Consider the following 22,995-nt stretch of genomic DNA (forward strand, 5'->3'; position numbering starts at 1 on the left):
TTCCTAAGTTCCTCAGCATACATTTTAAATCACCATGACGACGGTACCAGTACTCATTAGTACCACGCTGACACGCCATGAGATTAATTAAGTGAGAATCCAAAATACTGTCTTGGACATTGACTTTATGCATAAAGTCACTTGCCGAGATGTTTCGCATCTGTATACCACTTTTTAAGATGTGGTTCACTGCATATGACAGTCCAGACAGATCGCTTTCAAACAGGAGATGAAACAAATAGGGAATGCATTGCCGAAACCTAGGATCTTCTGCATACAATCGTAAAGTCCGGTATTCAGACGCAGGAATTTGATGAGGTCGCTCATCATATCTTCCTCCTTGACCTGTGGGAAATAGCTGTGGGAAACACCGAGCTTCCAAACTTTCCTCCCAAACACTAATGGGACTCCCTTTGGCTTGTTTCATTTGAAACAACTCAATAGCATTCCCCATGACTTCCTTGGAATGCAAAGGATGAACACTATAATGTTCATATATTTCTTCACTTTTAGAGGCCTCTACTTTCTCAATTTGGCCAGCACACAAATCGCTATCCTCTTCATCACTTACTTCCTCTTCTGCAACATATACATTCTTATAGTACTTATTATTTTTCTTCAAATACACTGTTGCCTTTTTGACTTTCCTAACATCCACTAAATCTTGCCATATTTTCTTATTCTTTGTCGGAACCCCATTAACCAAGATAACCAGAGGTTCCTCTTCCACTTTTTCTATTCCAATTGTGTTAATGTTTTTCTTCAAATCTAGAGGCAAATAAACAACTCTTCCCTTTAATCCTCTCTGTAAATCTGCTGGAGGCAACTTCCCTGTCTTTGGCTCCATTCTTACAATAGCCTGAAAGGGATGGATACTTTGAATCAAAATAGATTCATAAGTATTTAAATCCTTCAATTCAGAAGGAATCTCAACCAATTCCAGATTATTTTGAACTGCCCTAGCAGGCATCTGGTTTTGGTTTAATTTATTACAACAATAAGTACACACACGTTGATCCGATCCCAAATCAAAATAATTTTCTACCATCAAGTATGTGGCAAAATCCTTCCATTCACTATTATTTTCCCTTTCACTTTTTGCATATAAATCCACTACCTTAGTCTGATTCTTATAATAAGTGCGTCGACAACATACACAAGTGAAATTAGGCCTCTCACTTGATTTCATCTGAAACGTGGCAATTTCCTTCTGAAAATTATCTGTACTGGAAACCTGTACATTATCTTCCACATTACCCTCTACTTCAGGGTCAATTTGAACATTCTCATCTTTACTACCAAAGTAACAAAACTCAATTTCTTCACAAATATTTTTCACATCTATTTCAGAACCATGCAAAAGAGCAGCACATAATTGTTTAAGCATAATTGCTGGACTCTTAGCATAATACAACATTCTCACTAATTTTCTCACTTTATTATGATGCACTGCTAGCATCCTGAAATGATGAAAAACACTCTGGCATACTCTCCTGGAAAGACAAGCCAGTGAATGACCACGCAAACCTGTCATTTGTCTCACTCTGCAAGGATCTAAATCTTGCAACAACTTCATTTTCTGCTTCAAACTTTTCTTATTAAATGTCCGTATAAAATCACAAAGCAAATTGATGGAAACCTGTCGCACACTGCAAATAGAACTACACTTCCAAATGTACACAGGACCCTTAGGACGTCTTCCTAAAACCTCATCACTTAGCGCCTCTTCTGTCTCTGTTGTCACAAGTTGTTCTTTTTCAACTGGACAACCATCCTTCACTTCATAAGCTCGACCACTGATGTCAACTGCATGCACCAAATCATTATCCTGAAAATAAGTCTCCTCATTAAAAAATGCCTCAGAACTTGAACTATGCATCCATTCTCCGGAAAAAACTTCACAAAAGTTAGTACGATTTACTACTCTCTTCCATCTACTTTTTGTTTTGAAATCAGAAATTACCTTGCTTAGTTTCCTAATTCTACTGATTACCAAAATAAACAACTTTCGCTTAATTTCAAAAGCATGATCAATAATTTTCTCTACATTTTTCTTCTTCTTATAAAATGCCGCTTTCTGTTGGCCTTTCTTTTTAATACTTTTCAATAAATTAACTAATATCCTATTACGGAACATTCGATTTCGAATGTCCCTAAACTGTTGTTTCCTTCTACTATCATGCACAAAGTTATCTCTTCCTCTACCAGTAACATTTGTGATGGGTCTCTCCTTTCCATTTAAATTACTTTTCTTTTTGTGAACTGAAACATTTTTTTGAGCAAAACTTTTTTTACTACAAATATTTCTTAAGAATGATTTCGTGCTCTTACCCGGACCTTTCTTGGTGTTTTGACAAGTATTTGGGGAAGAGGACTGCTGCAATAAAACATCATCCTGCTGTCTTTGACGTTTTCTAGCCTTTCGTATTCGACTTTTGGAAGGCATTTTCCAAACTATGAAAGAATCTGCAGTTGAATCTGTGGAAAAATATAATATAAAATGTTATTAACCACTATTACCAAACAGTAAATAAATAACAGTCATCTAAAACTTAATGCCGTACTAATTATTTAACATAGCAAATGTTTTCCACCAGCACTGCATCACAAAAATGACACTCAATGGTACAAAAAAGGCATACAACACTCATAAATCACTCCCTAATATTTTAAATCATTAATTCAGGATGACGATAAGATGTAGCCTATCTAAAGATTTGTTTAGGCCCTGATCTTTAGACTGGGGTAAATGTGTGTCATTGATCCACATTCAGTCCATCACCTGTTTTTTTTATTTGAGGTGAGGCCAACACATGGTTGCAGATAAGATTTTCACTGAAAAATATCAAAATAAAAAAACATGTGAAGGCCTACCAATGAAGTAAATCATTAAATGAAAACCAATACATTTCTGGAAATATGCACTACTAATGCTTCATAAGATGTTTTGGGTCATATTTATAATGCATTTGAGTATCTAGTATGCTATTTTACGTTCTTCCTGGTGCAAATTTATTGTAAATATGCTCCCACCTGCGGTTGGCAAATTTAGATTTTGATTATGGGAGTTAGATAGGCATGTTACTAATTTCCCAAAAATGGTGTATAACCCCAAACAACCTTTGAAGCAAATGCTCTTAGCCATGTTATCCACCTCCCATTGGATAACATGGCTAAGAAGTGCTTGCAAATGTGAAAAAAACGGCCGCAATGCATGAATATCGCAGAAAAATCAGCGATATTCATACATTTTCCAGCAAATGCTCTTAGCCATGTTATCCACTTCCTATTAAATAACATGGCTAAGAACTGCTCTGGGCCTCATGAGGAACGCTTTCCATTTAAAAAGGGAAAAATAACATCAAAAACACTAAAATGCCTTCTAAATATGACCCCAAACAACCTATGAAGCTCTAACAGTACATATCCTGAAATTTAATTGATTTCAAAATTCGATTTTTAAACACAGCATATAAATCAATTGTATACCTGCATTCATGAAGAAATGACTAAAAATGTCCTTGAGACACATGATTGTGTTTTCTGGAATGCCCTAGCACCATTTTTGAGACACTATTAACATGGCTAGGTAACTCCCATAATCAAAATTTAAATTTGCCAAGCGCAAGTGGGAGCGTATTTACAAGACACTTGCCCCAAGAGGAACGCTTTCCATTTAGAAAGGTAAACATAACATCAAAGACACTAAAATGCCTTCTAAATATAGCCCCAAACAACCTATGAAGCTCTAAAAGTACATATCAAGAAATGTAATTGTTTATCACAAATGCGATTAAAAACAGCCGCAATGCATGAATATCGCTGAAAAGTCAACGATATTCATGCATTATCCAGCAAATGCTCTTAGCCATGTTATCCACCTCCCATTGGATAACATGGCTAAGAACTGCTCGCAAATGCGAAGAAAAACGGCCGCAATACATGAATATCGCAGAAAAGTCAGCGATATTCATGCATTTTCCAGCACATGCTCTTAGCCATGTTATCCACTTCCTATTAAATAACATGGCTAAGAACTGCTCAGGGCCCCATGAGGAACGCTTTCCATTTAAAAAGGGAAAAATAACATCAAAGACACTAAAATGCCTTCTAAATATGACCCCAAACAACCTATGAAGCTCTAACAGTACATATCCTGAAATGTAATTGATTTCAAAATTCGTTTTTAAACACAGCATATAAATCAATTGTATACCTGCATTCATGGAGAAATGACTAAAAATGTCCTTGAGACACATGAAAGTGTTTTCTGGAATGCCCTAGCACCATTTTTGGGACACTATTAACATGGCTACGTAACTCCCATAATCAAAATCTAAATTTGCCAAGCGCAAGTGAGAGCGTATTTACAAGACACTTGCCCCAAGAGGAACACTTTCCATTTAAAAAGGGAAAAATAACATCGCAGAAAAGTCAGCAATATTCATGCACTTTCCAGCAAATGCTCTTAGCCATGTTATCCACTTCCTATTAAATAACATGGCTAAGAACTGCTCAGGGCCCCATGAGGAACGCTTTCCATTTAAAAAGGGAAAAATAACATCAAAGACACTGAAATGCCTTCTAAATATGACCCCAAACAACCTATGAAGCTCTAACAGTACATATCCTGAAATGTAATTGATTTCAAAATTCGTTTTTAAACACAGCATATAAATCAATTGTATACCTGCATTCATGAAGAAATGACTAAAAATGTCCTTGAGACACATGAAAGTGTTTTCTGCAATTCCCTAGCACCATTTTTGGGACACTATTAACATGGCTAGGTAACTCCCATAATCAAAATCTAAATTTGCCAAGCACAAGTGGGAGCGTATTTACAAGACACTTGCCCCATGAGGAACACTTTACATTTTAAAAGGAAAACATAACATCTTAGACACTCAAATACCTTATAAATATGGCTCAAAACAACCTATGAAGCTCTAGCAGTACATATCCAGAAATGAAATTGATTTCTTAAATCGTTTTTAAAAGCAACATCTCTGTTTCAGCTTACATAACAGACCATAAAATGGGCTCCATGTACCACAATAACTTGTGTTACTGCAAGCCAGAATGTTACACCAAATATGCAATTACAATTTCTCTATGAAACTAATTCTATTAGTATATCACTAGAGACAAAACCACAATTTAAAAACACAGCTTTCTTCATCATTTTCTCCTTAAATCATACTATTCTCTATCTAAATTAAATAAATCTTTTCTCACCTTAGCAAATATTTTTTGAGTTTTGAAAACAGTCTAAGAAATACACCAAATTGTCTTCAGCAGAAGAAAAAGGATGCACTCCAAAGGCTGCAGCTATTGAAAGCACAGAAATACAGATATTCTTTTCACATATCTCTCATATTAGCCAATCATACCTCTTCCCTCACTTTTTTCAAATCAAAACCCTTCCCCCCTCTGCCCTGTCTGCCTTGTTTCCATAGCAACCACCTCCTGGAAGACCTCTCATGTTTGCAAATTCACACAACAATGTTTCAATTGAACTCTGAACTCTCAGTGCACCTGCATATCCAGTGCAATCTTTCATTAAATGTTTCTTCCTTGACCATTCAAATGACATGTTTCAAAGAACACATCCATGCACCCTAACTTTCTGTTTTCAGAAATGGAAATGCACCAATCACTGCTAATGAATCATTAGCATTGTAAATCCACAGTTTTTTTTCTTTTGAAACTCCTACTGTTTCAACTGCCCTTTCATTACCACACTTCATCTGACTGCAGAACAACCTTCTCCCACCATGTTTAAGGTCTGGATTGTTGGACATAGTTACATCCACTGGGCTCAAAGGTATGCTGAGAGCAGAAATTTACCTAACCTCAATTTACAAGATGTGGAAATTAAGTGGTTGGGCCAAAGAGGATTAAAATGTCACCAATTGATACCATTGGTGAAAACCTTTATGCATTTGCCAAAACCTGACCTGTTAATAGTGCACTGTGGAGGTAATGATTTGGGCACTTTGACAGGGGTAGGTCTGGAAATGCTTTTAAAGGACACCTTTGAGCAATTAATGGCACTTTTTCCTCAAACTGCCTTGGTATATTCCAATATATGCCAAAGACAGAAATGGAGGTGGTCCAACCAATTTTGTCCACAAATTGAGAAAGCGAGGAAGCATGTAAACAAATCTGTTTCAGCTTACATGAGAGACCATGGAATGGGCTCTCTGTACAACAATAACTTGCGTTACTACATGCAAGATATCTACAGAGGAGATGGAGTTCACTTCTCAGATGAGGGCAACAGAATTTTCATTCTGAATTTAAGACTGTGCATTGGTACCTACTTATAAGTACCTAAATGTACCATAAACTCAAAAGCTCTTCTCAGAGCTACCCTACATCTGATCACTCACAATTATTATTTTTCTCTAATTTTTTTCACTAATTTTCCACAAAATTCGCTCCCCGGAGCGCTACCCGGTTCGCTAACCGAAAGCTAACCTCGCGGAATTTTTTTAAAAAAAGTTTTTTTTTCCGCACATATAAGCCTCCTCAGCCACGCTCAGAAAACCTAGGGGGTCAAGATAAGTCTACCATGACCCCTTCTACCCATTCTAAACATTATTTGCCCTCCATCTTGTATCTTAATGCGACCGAAACACAAAATGGTGGACTCCCGTGACGCTTAAGGTTCGCTAACCGGGCCGCTTCCCGGAAAGCGGTCCTAAAAAAAGGCGGGAAAGTAATTTACAGAAAAACGACTAGAGACACTCTCACCAAATATAGATTAGCTCATACTACATAACAATCCCTTCCATTCTCACAAATTTCATTGAAATTCCATTTAGCCATTTAGCCTGTAGACCTCTCCAAGTACCGTGAGGTAAATTACTTCACAAAACACATCTGAATTGTTGGAATTGACAACCAATGAAAATGTTACTTTCATGTTCTACTTTTATTACCTGACATTTGATTGGTTATATACCTGTATATATATAAAGGGAGAGAAGGAAACACAGCCATTTTGACTACTACTTGTTGTTGTATATATCATTTAGAATATCACTAATAACATCAACTTGTTTCTAAAGGTAAGTTGTTATTTTTAAAACTGAAGTATATTGTGCACTATAAGTAAATATGGTAAACTTTTTCAGATAGTTATATACTATCCCTCTGTAAGAGTTAGACATTGAGAAAGGCTTCTTTATTATAATTATGGACTGATTTAGGTTTCTGTGGTATAATTATGAATTTACTTAGGCTTCTTCACAGGCACTTTTTAATAGTACTACTTCACGCCTGAAACCATACAGTGCCCATAGATTACTTCTCTGTTATAAACTCACAAGTGCCTGTCTGAACTTAAACTCAACAGTGCCCTATCTCTACTGATATATTTATTTTTTATGCAAATTACAGCAATAAAATGGAAGGTGAGCAGAATGTTTCCTTCAAAATTGTTCTGGAGACCAACACAGAAAAAGAAATTGAGGACAATGATGACTCTGATTTCATGGATGAATCACGGGACCATGAATTAGTTCAATGTGTGGAATCAGTGGATCATTTACTTCATTATGATGACGGTCAAATGTTTGAACTTATGTTCACTGAACAAGAACACATATCAGACAGTGAAATGCTAGACGTTGTATTAAATTTCGAAAAACAATCCGAAAAATAAAATTATATGTAATATTAAAAAATTGTTTGAGTCTTTAATCATTTTTATATGTAATTCATAAAGTAGTTAAATGTTAGAAATGTTATTAAATTTTGAAACACAATCACAACAATAAAAAATTGCTGAAAAAATAAAAATATTAAAAAATAATCAACAAAACCAACAAATAATTAACATACAGTATTAGAAAAGTCTTTCATTCTTTTATCCATAAAGTTTGCTGCCCAGAAAGCTTTCCGGTCCGCGAACTTGGCGCTTACCACGCAAAAAAAATTATTTTTTTTTTTTTTTTTGGACCCTCCTAGGCCCTTTTAAAACCTCCACATAAAACCTAGGGGGTCAACGAGGATCTACTATGCCCCCTTATGGTAATTTCCCCCTTTGTTTTGGCCTCCTCTTGTCTCTCGATCCTACCGAGAGACAAGATGGCGGCCGCTCCGGACTGTTTAGAATGTTGACAGACACCGGAGGGCCAATCAGCTTCGCATCGCAAAGTTCCGATACGCGAAAGGTTCGCTAACCGGATCGCTGCCTGGAGCGCTGTTACAGATATATATCTTGATTTAAACGTTAATTTCTCAAAATCCACTGAAGCACATATATTGAGACCTAGCAAAGGCACATCGGGCTAACAGTCCCTACAATTTTGCCAAGTTTCGTGAAAATCCATTCAGCCGTTCGGGCTAAAAGTGAGTCCAACCGCCCTATGGAAAACTCAATGCAAAAAACGCGTTTTGGGACCCCCCTTTTTTCTCAGCCCCCCCTTGACGAAACCCCACCAAATTTTCAGGGGCTGCTCAGAAACAAAATGTGCCATTTTCCTGAAAATTTCAGCCAATTCCGTCCACAAACGCAAAAGTTATTAGGCATAGAATTTTCAGAAATCCCATAGGGAAAAAATCCTAACTATATATACCTACTGGCGACCGCCAGTAGGTAAGATATATATATATATATATATATATATATATATATATATATATATATATATATATATATATATATATCCTGGAAACTCGAGCCACTGCCTAATACCACACTTGGCGGTTTTAGACGAGGAAGGAGACACAGACCTTGTAGTTTCTTCGGGGCAGAAATCTTTTTTATTAGAGAGACCCAAACACACAATGCGTTTCAAGCCCGTAAGCCCTTGTTCACGTGTAACAAATTGAGAAAACGCCATCTACCATTTAAAGTAAAAACAACCACTCCCCTTGTCTAACAATATAGGTCACATGGTGATAGGTATAGACAACAGACTTTTTGTGCCACAAAAATAGTTTGTAGTTCCAAACTAGATAGGCAGGATAGCAGCATATGACACACTCTTTATATATACACATGTTATTAAAATTGTAAAACATGTAAAGTGCATAAATGTCATAGTATTTATATATATTAAAAAAAAATAAACACTGATTTTCATAAAATTCTCATTGGATAAATCCAAGACTGCCCACATTTCTGCTGTCATAAAATTGAATTATCCCCGGAGAAATCTGAATTTGATCATCTCAAGAGATGACGACCTGCGTGTCATTCGTGCATAACAATTTGTTTTTTACGATTTTTAGTCAATCATTTTTTAATAAATACAAAAGTGAGTGAAAAATGTGCAAAAAAGAGCATATATATAAATAGAAAGCGCTGGTATAGACAACGTGTTTCATTCATAATTTGATTTTTCAACCTATTCAGATATTGGTGTATTGCTTAAAACTACCAATAGGTCAAGGACAAATATATTGTTCGAAACCGGCATGCAATTGATAAAAGCCACCTATACTTTGTTTCTAACTGCCGAAGTTGGCACTCTCTATTGCCACTCTCGGTTGCCATCCCGTCTTTGCTTAGCCACAGCATCTAATATATAATAAGACAGGCAGTTGATGCTATTAGCATGAACTCTCTTAAAATGGCTCGCCACAGGGTTTGCTGCGTCACTGTGGAGAATGGCCCTAATATGCTGCAAGATCCTGACGTGTACCTGTATATTCGTGCTACCAACGTAGCTAAGCCCACAGGTGCACGTCAGTACATATACAGCATACTCTGTTTTGCAGTTGTAGGTACCCTGAATCGATATAGGTGTTGGACTAAAAGGTGTGGAGTATGTAGTCATGTTGCATCCGAATTTACAGGCACAACACGTAGTGCACTTTTTGAAACCTTTCTTGGGTGTTAACCATGCAGTAACCTGCCCGATCTAGTACAGAGCCCATAGTGCTGCTCCTCCTGAACGTAATAATGGGTTTTTGTACTATTCTGTCACAAAGGGCATTGTCAGTCAGCACTATTGGCCAATGTTTATTCTATATTGTCCTTATCTGTCGTTCTTCCCTATTATTATTTCCCTATTATACGTAGTATCCAGTCTTGGAGTGTTACTAGTCTTAGAGGTGGTTACAGTATTAGGGACCAGTGAAGTATTTACTTCTGGATCAAATAGGCTAATTCTAGATCTCGTTTTGGCCTTATTCATCGCATCTTGCAGGATGTTTTGTGAATATCCCCTTGCTTTAAGTCTGCCAACCAGCTAATCTTGACATTTGTTAAATTCTTCTTCACTGCTGTATATACGTTTTAACCTTAGGATTTCTCCATAAGGGATGCTAGCAATGAGATGTTTTGGATGCGAGCTGGTCGCATGTAGGGTGATATTTCCAGAGGTTGGTTTCCTATACAGGGTGCTTTCAATGTTATTATTCTTAAGAAAAACCTTAACATCGAGGAATTCTATTTCACTTTTGTGGATATGGGAGGTGAATTTTAAGTTGTAGATGTTGCTGTTAATCTTGTTTATGAAGCTAAGCGCCTCCTCTTCACTTCCCTTCCACAGAATGAACACATCATCTATGTATCGTAGATACGACATAACATGTGCCTGATATTCCACCTGGAAGGAGGTTTTGAGGACCTGCTCCTCCCACCAGCCCACATGCAAGCATGCGTAACTGGGGGAGAAGCAGGCCCCCATTGCCACTCCTCTTACCTATCTGTATATGTCTTTGTCAAACAGGAAGTAATTGTTGTTTAGGCACCATTGGAAGAGTTCTAACACAACTTTATTGTGTTCATAGAGGGTACTAGATCTGGTCTCCAAGAAATGTTTAACCGAAGCCATGCCTTGTTGGTGGTCTATGCTCGTATATAATGCCTCTATATAAAGAGTGATAAGAAGCAAATCATTAGACCACTGTAATTCATTTAGTTTCTGTAGGAAATCGCCAGTATCTTTTACATAGCTTGGCAACCCTGTTACCAAGCTCTGCAAGAAAAAATCTATATACTGGCCTATATGTTCCCCTAGACTGTTAATGGCCGATATAATTGGTCTCCCTGGGATTGGGAAAACATTCTTATGAATTTTCGGTATTAGATATAAAATTGGTAGTACCGGGAACTCATTGAACATAAATTTGTGTTCCTCCGTTGAGATAAGGCCCTGTCTCTTCCATAGTGCCAGTAGTTTCTGCAATACACTTTTGGCTTTGTCATACTCCTTAACATTAGATTTTATATAGTAGTTTATATCATTCAGCTGTCGTTGTGCTTCTGCTATATAATCTTTTCTAGGCCACAATACAAGATTGCCCCCCTTGTCAGATTTTTTAATAATCACATCCTGATTTCTTTCAAGTTTCTTAACCATATCATTATAAGCCTTTCTCTTGAAAAATAGATTTCTTTCCTTTCTATTTTTATGATTTAATTTTTTCAAATCATTAACAACCAGATCATGGAAAACATCAATACTGTCCTTAGGCATGAGTGGAACGGAACTGGATTTGGGCTTAAAAAGGCTGATCCCTGCACACTCTTGGACATGATTAATTTTCCTTAGGCGCTCTTGTGTTGCTAGATCGACATTCTCACCAGCGTTGGATAATACATCATATTCGCCAGCAAGATCATGTACTAAAAGCAAATTTGGAATGTCTGAAGCAGCCAGGCTTGCCGCAGTGTCCTCATCTGCAATGTCAATGATGTCACTTGCATCTTTCAGTGATTTAAGGGCAAAGAATTTTTTGAGTTTCAGTTTCCTGATGTAACAATATACATCTATTCGTGTTCATGCGTAGTTGAAACTGTCTCCCGGGCAAAAGTTGAGACCTAAGGCCAACAGCTGTTCTTCAGCCTTAGTAAGTGTAATGGTCAATAGATTTACCACACTATTGTCTCCTATCGTCGTTTCTTCTGTTGCCAAGGAGATTTCTTTTTTGTGTTTTTCTTTTCCTCTTTTTCGTTGCTCACTTCTCCTTTTTGTTCCCCAGCACTTGCTGCTAATCACTGCCGAGGCCTCAGGGTTTGCAGTCTTGCCTCGACTAAAAAATCCATTTCTTTCCCCACATTTAAAATGGTCTTTCTCCTTACAATAGGTGCAGTTTCTGTGCTAGATTCACTGGTTAGTGAGACCGTGTCCAAACTAGCTGTGTCATCATTAACATGAGCTTCATTTATTACTTCATTGCTTTTAGTTTTCTCATTGTATTGCTGCCGTTTTATTGGATCAAATTTGCGTGAAAAAGTAAAAATCTGGCCATTTTCATAATCTTCCAGATCTCGGTTAAATTTAGTTGCTTTTCTTGTTTTAATCTTAGTTTCATGTTTTTTCACGCGTTCTTGCATGGCTTCCTTCATTTTGATAATTTGATCTGTTGATACCATAGCATCCAATTTTTCCATGATGGCATCAATCTCTTTTAAAATCTATAGTCGATCGATGTGAGCGTACTTAATTAGTATTTTGACAAGATTCATGGAAGCTGTGAGATTGGTTTCCCCCCACTTGTGTAGCATGTTGGGGTTTGGTTTGTCGAAGCTTGGTGCTAGGAGGATTTGCAGCCCCCTCGGCACCCTTCCGACTTCGGTATACTTTGAAAGTGACCGGTGTTCCCACCATTTTGTTATCTCCAACGTTCGCTTTTTTACAAGTTCTTTAAACAGAATAGCAACATCAGTGTCCTTGTTACTTCCAGCGCTGGCAGTAGGAACACTGTTATTCGAAGTGTTTGACCGTTTGCAAAATAGTTCCTCAGCCGCGAGCTCTCTTTCTCTCATTTCTTCCAAAGACATTTTTATAGGGTCGCTCTAAATTGTAATGTTCCAAACGGGCAGATAAGCTGAAACGCTACAATCATGCACCATGCTGTAAACTCCCCTCCTACGCAACTCCTGTCTTCCAAGACTCACCGGGTCACGTCGCTTTCCCACAGATCAGCCGACCTGGATACTCGCGTAGCAAACACCGGTTGTAGTCTTCACGATTCTTCACGGGGTGTAGGGGGCAGCTGTCGATAATCCACCACGGATCCCTGTACTGCTCCGGTTAAGCACAGCCGCCAGCTTCTGGGGAGGAAGTCCGGAAACGAAGGTAATCGCCCTTCGTAATTAAATCTTGGACACTCGAGCCACTTCCTAATACCACACTCGGCGGTTTTAGGCGAGTAAGGAGACACAGACCTCTGTAGTTTCTTCTGGGCAGAAATCTTTTTTATTAGAGAGACCCAAACACACAACGCTTTTCAAGGTCGTAAGCCCTTGTTCACGTGTAAAAAATTGAGAAAACGCCATCTTCCATTTAAAGTAAAAACAACCACTCCCCTTGTCTGACATCATAGGTCACATGGTGATAGGTATAGACAACAGACTTTTTGTGCCACAAAAATAGTTTTGTAGTTCCAAACTAGATAGGCAGGATAGGCAGGATAGCAGCATATGACACACTCTTTATATATACACATGTTATTAATATTGTAAAACATGTAAAGTGCATAAAAGTCATAGTATTTATATATATAAAAAGAAAGATAAACACTGATTGTCATAAAATTCTCATCGGATAAATCCAAGACTGCCTACATTTCTGCTGTCATAAAATTGAATTATACCCGGACTATAACTACCTACTGGCGACCGCCAGTAGGTAATATATATATATATAGGAACTATATTTTAAGTTACATAATAAATACATAATGTTCATATAATTATACATATTAAATTTACATTTTTATTTTAAATTCAGTTATAAATGCTGTAACTGTTTATTTTGTTTTACATTTAAAATAAATATAAAAATGTTGTTTACATTAATATTTAACATGAAATATGTATATGGGGCAGAGCTCTCCTTATTTTAGAAGAATATTGAATGTTTTTCTATACTTTAAGGGGTTCAAGAATTTGGTTAATTTTATGTGTGTTACCATTCACAAAAATTGTCATTCAAAGGAAGGTCATTATGCTCAAACATTTTATATAAACAATACACAACTTTGGTTATATAAAAAAATCATTGGCATCTTTTACAATCTGGACACAATGTATTCAGAAATATTGTTTGCTTAATGTGACTAGTTGGATCCGTGTTTTATTATTGTCTGGAATGATTTAGTATATTTTAACACTTACAAATGTTATTCGCAATAATTTCACTAATCTATTCCATAAATTCTTCTTCTTCCAATATATTGTAGTTTCAACTTAAATTTGAACATAACTCTCCAACTAGGTGGTGTGGGAGACACCATTTTGACTCTGCCTCCTTTAATCTTTGAAATGTGTGCACTGCTTTCTGTGATCTGAGTTTTTATTGTGCCATTTAACAATGGGATTTTGCTCTGGCAATGTGGAGGGGGCCAAATCCAGTGTTTGCCATTGTGATATATGTACAAAAGGGAGGAAAATCTTAGTTAACATTTATCAGGAGGTGAAAGGTGAGTGTCTATTGGTTAATGACCTATGAATATACAATGTGGCATCCCTCACACAGTTAATCCCAAATCTGCCTCAAGCATTGCAGCCACATGATTCATGGTGAATATAAAATGTACGGCATATTAAAATGAATGAAAGTCACAGTGGAACTAATATTGATAATATATAATTCGATCATGCTTTCTAGACTTCAATAAAAGAAATTGAAATGTTTGTCAGATGATTTTCACTATGCATTCCCAGCAAAATAGCCTTTTAATGATACTGTTCTTCAAAATAATACTTACTCTTTGGTTTGATCTTTGTGTACCAGAACCCGTTCTGCTGCTTGAAAAGCTAGAGCTGGATTGTGAAGAGGATCTATTCATCCATTTAGTATTCTGTCATATAAAATGAAATTGGCATAAAATATTATTAGATGAAGAGTAACAAATGTATTTCTTTACATCTTTTTTGATGATAAAATATCATGCACTCCCAGACATATCCAATGATTAGATGGGCAAGGATCTAGCTCTTCATGCTAAGGAAAGTTGTCCTGTAGACACATTCCACTACTAATTATGCGGCTCATTCAGGAGATGTCCCATCTGTCCTCATCTTGCTTCCATGTCTCAGAGTGTGAGGAGGGGAGACAGTGGTGTAGCAGCTGCTGGCTCCACCATATGAATCTATCTATACCAGTAGCCCGCACAATGACAGGAATGGAGTCTGTGTTTCTTCCTACTTGGAGTGACATCTATAATGTCACACCCACCACCATTCCTTCCTTCTTGTTCAGCATTTAAATCATGGTTTTCTGGGACAGAAAAAGTCCTTAAATGTACTTCACATGCAGGAAGAAAACTCCCAGGAAATGTTTGAATATTAGGTATGTTATTTCTGAAGATGTAACCCCACAACGGAAGACTACTTTTGACCATAACCTATGTTACTAGTAGTCTTCTATCAAAGCATGGCAAGGCGCACCTGCTGCCACATATTTTTCCCAAAATGGCTCCTGCCATTTACAAGGGGTAAGTTTTGAAAGAAATGTGTCCTCTAAAATAGCAGACAATTTTAAATGGACAGGCTGTCTGCAACTTGGATGTCATAGTGGTCCCTCTACCATACTTGCAGTGTGGCAGCTAGCATGAGTAATGCTAAATCACCTATATTCCTAATTCACTGTGGGCCCATTTAGGACAGGCTATATCCTGGCCCAACAAGGACCCAAGCAATGCCTCAATTTGAAAATTTTCAACCATGCTTCCCCTCCTTTGGAGGCTCTTCACTCACTCCTGATACAGCACTGTATAGACTTTGAGGTCCTGTGCTTTTACACACAAGACTATTTGGAACAGGGTCCCTCCTCACATCCAAAACCTTCCTTTTGTGTTATGCCCCCTCAATAAAGCCAAGGTTGACGCATAAGCTTCTTTTTCTCCAGCACCTAGCATTCTGAAGTGGTGGCAAGATGACCTATTGGTTCCGTTCAAAAGCATGCAATAAATGTGTAAATACATTAAAACAAAAGTCAGCTTTGTGTTCTTCAAACGATAATATTTCCTACCCTCTTATTCGCCGACGACACACTTTTAATATCTAAGACCTCAGTGGGCCTTCAAAGCCTTTTAGACAACTTCCAGGTTTTCTGTATTCAACGAGGCTTAGTAATAAAACTCGGCTGATCTCCGGTACTAAATAATGTATCCCTGAAAAGGGTCACTGTATTCGACTACTTAGGCATTCGAATTTCAGATACCATGCAGTGGACCCCACATCTTTGTAAAATGTTGTTAAGCCACAAGAGGGTTACGGGGGCACTTCTTAAAGAACAGCGGTCCTCTTCGGTTAGACCGATTGCCCCTGTCATCGACATTTATAAAGCGAGGGGTGTTAGTTCAGCTCTTTACGGGGCAGAGTTGTGGGGTACTTCCGATATAGATCATTTGACAAGGTCTGAAAATACGTTTTCAAGGGACCTAATGTCACTCCCCCAGAGTACCCCAATGTTACCCTTGCTGCATGACTTGGGTTGTCATCTGGCAAAACTTTGGCCGTTGCTCTTATGGGCCAGGCTGTGGCGAGTACCAGAGCTTGCCAAGTATGCGAAGGGGTTAGCAGAAGTCATGGCGATGACGGGATGGCATAAAATAAAGTGGTTAAAAGATGTGAGATCCCTGCTTGGTAAACTTGGCCTTAACGAAGCCTCGGATAGTCGGTCTTCCCACCCGAAGGCAACCCTAAAGACTCTCTTCTGGAAATGGGCTGCTTCTAGAATTAGTACTGACCCAACTCTTGGTAGGCTAACAGAAGAGTTCCTGAGGTTTAAAGATGTGCCTTTTTGGGAACCCTACCTAGATATTGTTTGTAAATCAGCAGATAGGGCTCTGTATTTCAGATTCAGGGTCGGGGTCCTTCCAGTGCACGCCTTAACTGCTCGTTGGAAACCCCCGTCCTAAACAACATCCTTTTGCCCTATCTGTCCATCCAAAATTGAATCTGTAGCTCATATCCTGTTTTCTTGCCCGGCATATGTGAACCCGAGGAAAAGGTGGCTTAAACCCATATGTCGGCTGTTGGGCACAAGGCACTTTAACGAGGCACTTCGTATTTTAATGTCAAACACACGCTCATTGTTCGTTTGTGGTCTCTCAAAGTTTTTATCATGGTCATGGTCTATTAGAGCAAAAAGGCTTACTCAATGTGTTTAATTAGTATTTTAAAAATTCTTATTTATTACCTTGTTCTTAAATCTAAAATTTGGTGTAAATGCATTATTGAAAATCCTTGTCTATGTATAAATGTGTTTTATAAATATGTGATGCTTTTATGATATGTTTTATATCGAAATAAAGCCTATGACCACTAATATTTAAAACACAGTTAATGAATTGTTAGAGAAATGTTTTTTAACTCCTTAACCATTGGAGCTTTTCCCTCGTAGAGCAGAGCCCTTTTTTGGCTATTTGAGACTTTTTGCACTTAGGGATACATAACATTATTTCCACGTAATATAACCACACAAAATTGGTGTCCCTCTTATTTCCAACATCCTGGTGATTCTAATGGAAAGCTGGGTTTGTGGATTACCCCATTTAGGGATCAAGTAAATGGTAAAAATATAGCTAAATGTTTAGATTTTGTAGAAAAAAGTGCTCCACTACAAGTGTCCTTTTTTTCTCTCTTAAAAATGGCATCAACAAAGGCTGAGCTAAAGTCATTATCTTCCAAACTTTCAGAAACATGCAAAGCTGAATCACCAAACCTAATTTTTTTTACTACAACTGTTTTTCAAAGATGAAGTCAATTTTCCCTACTTTTTGTGCTTTCAACCTAATTTCAGTTTGTGGTGGAAGTCAGTGTGAAACTGATGGATGATCTAGGCGAACAATAGATTTCTGAAAAGGACACACAGTTCTGAATTCAGCATGGGGTCATATCTGTAGATCCTGCAATTTTTTCCTTAGAAACTAAGGGACATATTTACAAGCCCCTATCATCACCACAGCATCACTTTTTCTGACGTTGTGGTGGCAATAGGGGCTACTTGACATGGCTTAACCCTGCTTTGTGAATAAGGTCCCCTTTCATGCTGTACTTAGTATGAAAGGGTGGGCAATGGGTGTTGCATTGGAAGTTCCATCGCAACACCCATTGATTTTGATGCTGCCTCATACTTACAAGGGCAGCTTAATTTAGGGCACCGCCAAACTTAAGAGCAGGGAAAACCTGGTCTTAAACAGGCGCAATGAGGATAAATGTTTAATTTCTCCTCGTTTTTGCTGTATCTATGTGTGCTGCATTGTGCAGCACACATAGAACCTGTAAAAGGACATTGATTGTTTATTTGCAGGAAAGGACACTTTTTTGCATATAAACAATCTTTCCCTGCAACCCAAACACCCTCGCATTATGGTGCAATAATGTCTGCTTTGGTGCTAGGCAGCTAAAATTAGCACTAGCGCAGGGGGGAAAAGCAGAGCTGTCTATATCCTTGTAAATACGATATACCCCTGCATTTTGGAAGTGATAGAGTGTGGCGTTAAAGCAAGGTGGCTAACGCCGTGCTCCGCCACTTCCTGCTAAAGATGCCCTGAACTGTTGAAATATATAAATATTGACAATGTGTAGGTAATTTGTGACAATATTTTCATATGTAACTTTTTGTCATGGTGGCCGATTTACAAAAGCAATATACCATAACATCTGTTAGCCCCTTCTGGCTGAGGGTGTTAGACGTATCATCTTTAGGGTGGTATTCGCCCAAATGTTTTTGCCTGCTTACCTCATCTTTTTGCTGTATCGTTTTGTTGTCCTTAGGCTCTGAGCACTTTACCACTGCTAACCAGGGCTAAAGAGCATAGGCTTCTCCCCTAAACATGGCAACATTGGTGTATACACAATTGGGATATTTAGTTTACTTATAAATTCCTAATAAAGTGGTATACCATACAAACAAGGCCAGTAATCTAGATGGTAATAGTGGGCCTGCAGCACTGGCCACCCACGCAAGCAGGCTTTCAAACCTGTCCCAGGCCTGCCTTTGCAAGGCCTGTGTGTGCAGTTTACTGCCACTTTGAATTGGCATTTAAAATTACTTGCAAAGCCTTAAACTCCACTTTTATTACACATACGTCACCTATAAGGCAGGCCCTAGGTAGCCCTAAGGGAAGGGTACTGTGTAACCAAAAGGTAGGACATGACCTTTTACGTTTTGCCTGTCCTGGTACTGACAAACCGCAAAGTTTGTTTTTCACCACTGTGAGGCATACTCTACTCATAGGCTAGCATTGGGAATTCATGTTTCATATCTTTAAACCGTAATGATAAAGCCTATTTAATTGTAAACTTGGATTTAACATTACTATTTTAGAAATGTCACTGTTAGAAAGTTGGCATTTCTCTTTTCTTATTGCTCAGTGTGCCTTGCAGCCTGTCTCCAATACACGTCTGGTATGGGTGATAGCTACACTTGGTGTACTCCCTCTAGACAGCCACAAACACAGAAATAGTGGGTGTGACAGAGAACTCATCTGCATCCTGGACAGGCAGGGCGAAGGGGAGCTGTGACTTACACCTGACTAGGCAGGGTCCTGTTTCTCACACAAAGGGCTGATTACCCCCTACCTATAGTCTGGAGCTAATGCCAGGAAGAAAAGGGGACCTGTGCATTTAAAGGGGATGCTATAAAGTCACCCCCACTTCAAAGGCATAACTAGGTGTAAGTACTCGGGCTCTGACCCTACAAGACAGTACACTACTGGACATGTGAAGAGCTCTGCCAGGAGTAAAGATTGCTGTGCTACAAGGATTGCCAATCTGCTTGACTGCTGTCCCAGAAAAACTACTTTTCTGCTTTGCTGCCCTGCTGCCTGCTGATCTCTGTCCTGCTGAGGACAAGGACTGGACCATCTCACTTGAACACAAAGTGACTCCAAGTGCATGCCCCATGTTCTGAACTCTCAGGGCCATCAAAGACTTCCTTCAACTCTACATCAGCACTCGAACTCTGCCATTTGTGAGCCCTGCCCTACCAAGTGGTGCCAATCCAGTCCTGGGCCCTTGAAAGGTGATTTCAGCTGTCCAGAACCATCAAAACGGACGCAGTAACTACTTTGTCCTGATCAGAAGTGACTCATTGCCTTTCAACACCAGTGCAGGAGCCAATCAGCAACATCACTTTGACAGACTGCGCGGCTCCATGGTGATAGACTGCGCAGCTCAATAATGACACAGTGCCTGCATCGTATATGGGTTAATCCACGAAGCTCTTATCACCTGTGCAGATCGGAACAGACGCATTGAGTCTTCGACGTCAACGATTGCTTTATCCAAGGTACATTTTCAGTGGAACTTGCGTGAGTCCTGTAGCCGGCCTACCCTCGATCGCAGTCAGCCTGAACTTTGGATTTATCCTGGTTTAGCATGACCTCAAGTAACCCCTAAGTACTATTTGACTTTAATCACTAGATTTAGAAATAAAAATGTAAAAAATCATAACTCCAGTTCTACAAATTGGATTTTTGTCGTTTTGATCTTGTTTTACACATAAAAATATAATATATTTTTCTAAGCCTGTGTGGCATATTTGTGTGGTGTTTTCATTGTGTTACGTTGTTTGTGTGTGTTGCACAAATACGTTACACATTGTCTCTGAGCCTGACTGTTCTATGCTAAAATACATGAGGGCAGGTTACCTTTTAGTGTTTATCGAGGTTACCCTTGTTAGAGTGGTGGGTGACAGAGTGCAAACCACTGCCAACCAGAAACCCTAGTTCTAATAGAGGAGATATTTAGAGTTTGTAGGTTCTCCAAGAACCCAATGTACACTGCCAATAACTGAGCTGCAGTGTGAAATAGTTTAATATAGACCAACTCATATGGTGAAACATGCACAGTAAAAAATAGGTATCAAGTAAACCTATGTATTGTTTAAATGAGCACAAGATAACAAGTTTAGGAGCTGTGGTTATTTTTCCATCTCTGAATTTGTGATTCAGAGGGCATTTTTCAAACTCTCTTATTTCTTACAGACTGGCTTACATTTCGAAGGCACAATGCTGAGTTATGCTTTTTTGCAATTGCGCACACTCTTGTGTAATCTTGCATAACTGTGCTGTAATTTCTATTAATTACGCTACATAAAACCAAAGAACAACACACTATGCACAAAATAACAGTGCATACACTGTTTCAACTGACAAAATAAAATCACTTAAACATTGTACATTGGGCTGGACTAACATGAACAGTCACACACAGGAGTGTGGGAGGTTGTTTGAAGCAGCTCACACTTCCACTCTGCAGTATAGCGCCATGTATGTAGCACTGCTAGGCCACTACATCATGGTTTGCTGGATTCATGTTTTACAGCATTGAAATGGGCACCAGGCCATACTTATTAGAGATACCGTGGATCACAACATAGGAATTCACTGCCATTCTTCCTTCCAGAAAATGCTAGCATTGATAGAAATTATTGCAATAGAAATCATACAATGGACAGTAGGACTAGTGCATTGCTTTTGTCAGCCAACCTTCAAATACTCAACCAAGTGAAGTTTACAGTGAGTGGGCACTGTCACTCAGCCGAGTAGGTGCTTAGTGCTCATACGCCATGGCGGCTTCCGGACTTTAGAGCGGCTATCTTGGAGGAAAAAGGGTAGCGGGCTATTGGTTGGGACGCCACCTGACTCACTAAAAAGATAGACGGTATGACTCCACGCAGCGGGCGCGAGCAGCGGATGCGCGAACATCGTGCTGAAGTAGCGCCAAAGGAGAGCCCGTCTGCGCCCGTCCGGGCCCAGGGGCCAGCACCCATGACCCTACCTTCTCAGGAACAGGAATCGTGAGGTACCACAGGGACCAACTTTTAGCTCTCAGGGAAATTAGAAATCCTATCTGTTCAATTTTTACTCTTCATGATAGGACACGTAGCTCGTGCCCCGTTTGTAAATTTTTCCTTTTGCCCTGTGACTCCTTCAGGTCATCTAATGACACCACTATGACTTACTCCCTAGCATTACTTAATTGTCGGTCACTTCACAAGCATGCTATCGAGCTAAACATTCTCCTAGAAGAAAGATGCCCCGATGTTCTCTTTTTGACAGAAACTTGGATGAATGCATCCTCTGACCCTGACGTGGTCAAGGCTTTACCTTCAAACTATGCCATCATGAGGCAGGACCGAGACAAAGGCCAGGGTGGAGGAATCGCAATTATTTATAAGAATACCTACTGCTGTAGAATAACTAGTTGCGTTATTTCTGATTGTGAGAGCTGTTCGTTTGCTATCAAGTTTGCACATACATGTACGCTATCAGGGAATCTTCTATACCGCCCTCCAGGAGCATACTCCAACTTTTGTAACGATCTTCCCAATATCGCTATTAATTATGCAAGCTCCGCTCCCAATTTCTCTATTTTGGGAGACTTCAACATCCATTTGGATGAACCTGAGGCTCCTGCCTGCCACAGTCTTGTGACAGGTTTAGACGTGCTCCAATTGAGACAAATTGGCATTGGCCCCACCCATAGAGCAGGTCATCTGTTTGACCATTTCTTCACCAACCTCGATAATATCACTCTTAAGGAGTCCATCGTGGTTCCTTGGTCAGATCATGCGCTCCTGTCTTTTGTTTGGTCCCCTCCGGACCTGGTAGCTCCGGCCATCACATCCAAAAGAATGAGTCGGATTTGGTCTAAATTGCCTCTGGAGGAATGGGTTACCAATCTTAGCCAAACGATTCCAGCTATTGGTACTAATCCTGCAGTGGCAAATGCATCTGTTGACAACTGGATGGAATCTTCTTTGGAGATTACTCTCCCAAAGACAGAAGTCTGTCACCGCATTGGAGCTAATAAAAGAGCTTGGTACACCCCGGAATTAAAACTGCTTGAGCAATCTTGCAAACAGTGGAAGTGGAGGAAGGGGTTTTCAGTGGCTGATAAAAGTAATTACAAAATAAAATCTACACAAGCTAGTTATTACTCGGATAAGGTCACCTCTGCTTCCAATTCCACTAGGGAAATCTTTACAATTTTCAAAACTCTAAATTGCCCGGTAGGCCTGTTACAGGACCATCTAACACACAGGATTGGTGTGATGAGCTAGCATC

At 39.0% G+C, this 22,995-nt stretch overlaps 1 protein-coding gene across 2 annotated transcripts in view; it reads right to left on the bottom strand.

Annotated features, from left to right (window-relative positions):
* LOC147747532 (vitellogenin-A2-like) overlaps positions 1-22,995 on the bottom strand; it is a 527,187-nt gene that overhangs the window by 109,955 nt on the left and 394,237 nt on the right. For both annotated transcript variants that reach the window (XM_086954020.1, XM_086954019.1), the window contains one exon: positions 14,680-14,772. In XM_086954020.1, the coding sequence (XP_086810146.1) occupies positions 14,680-14,772 (93 nt within the window). The remainder of the gene's footprint in view (positions 1-14,679; positions 14,773-22,995) is intronic.

The sequence above is a fragment of the Lissotriton vulgaris genome, chromosome 1_1 (assembly GCF_964263255.1).
Source record: "Lissotriton vulgaris chromosome 1_1, aLisVul1.2, whole genome shotgun sequence".
NCBI lineage: Eukaryota > Metazoa > Chordata > Amphibia > Caudata > Salamandridae > Lissotriton > Lissotriton vulgaris.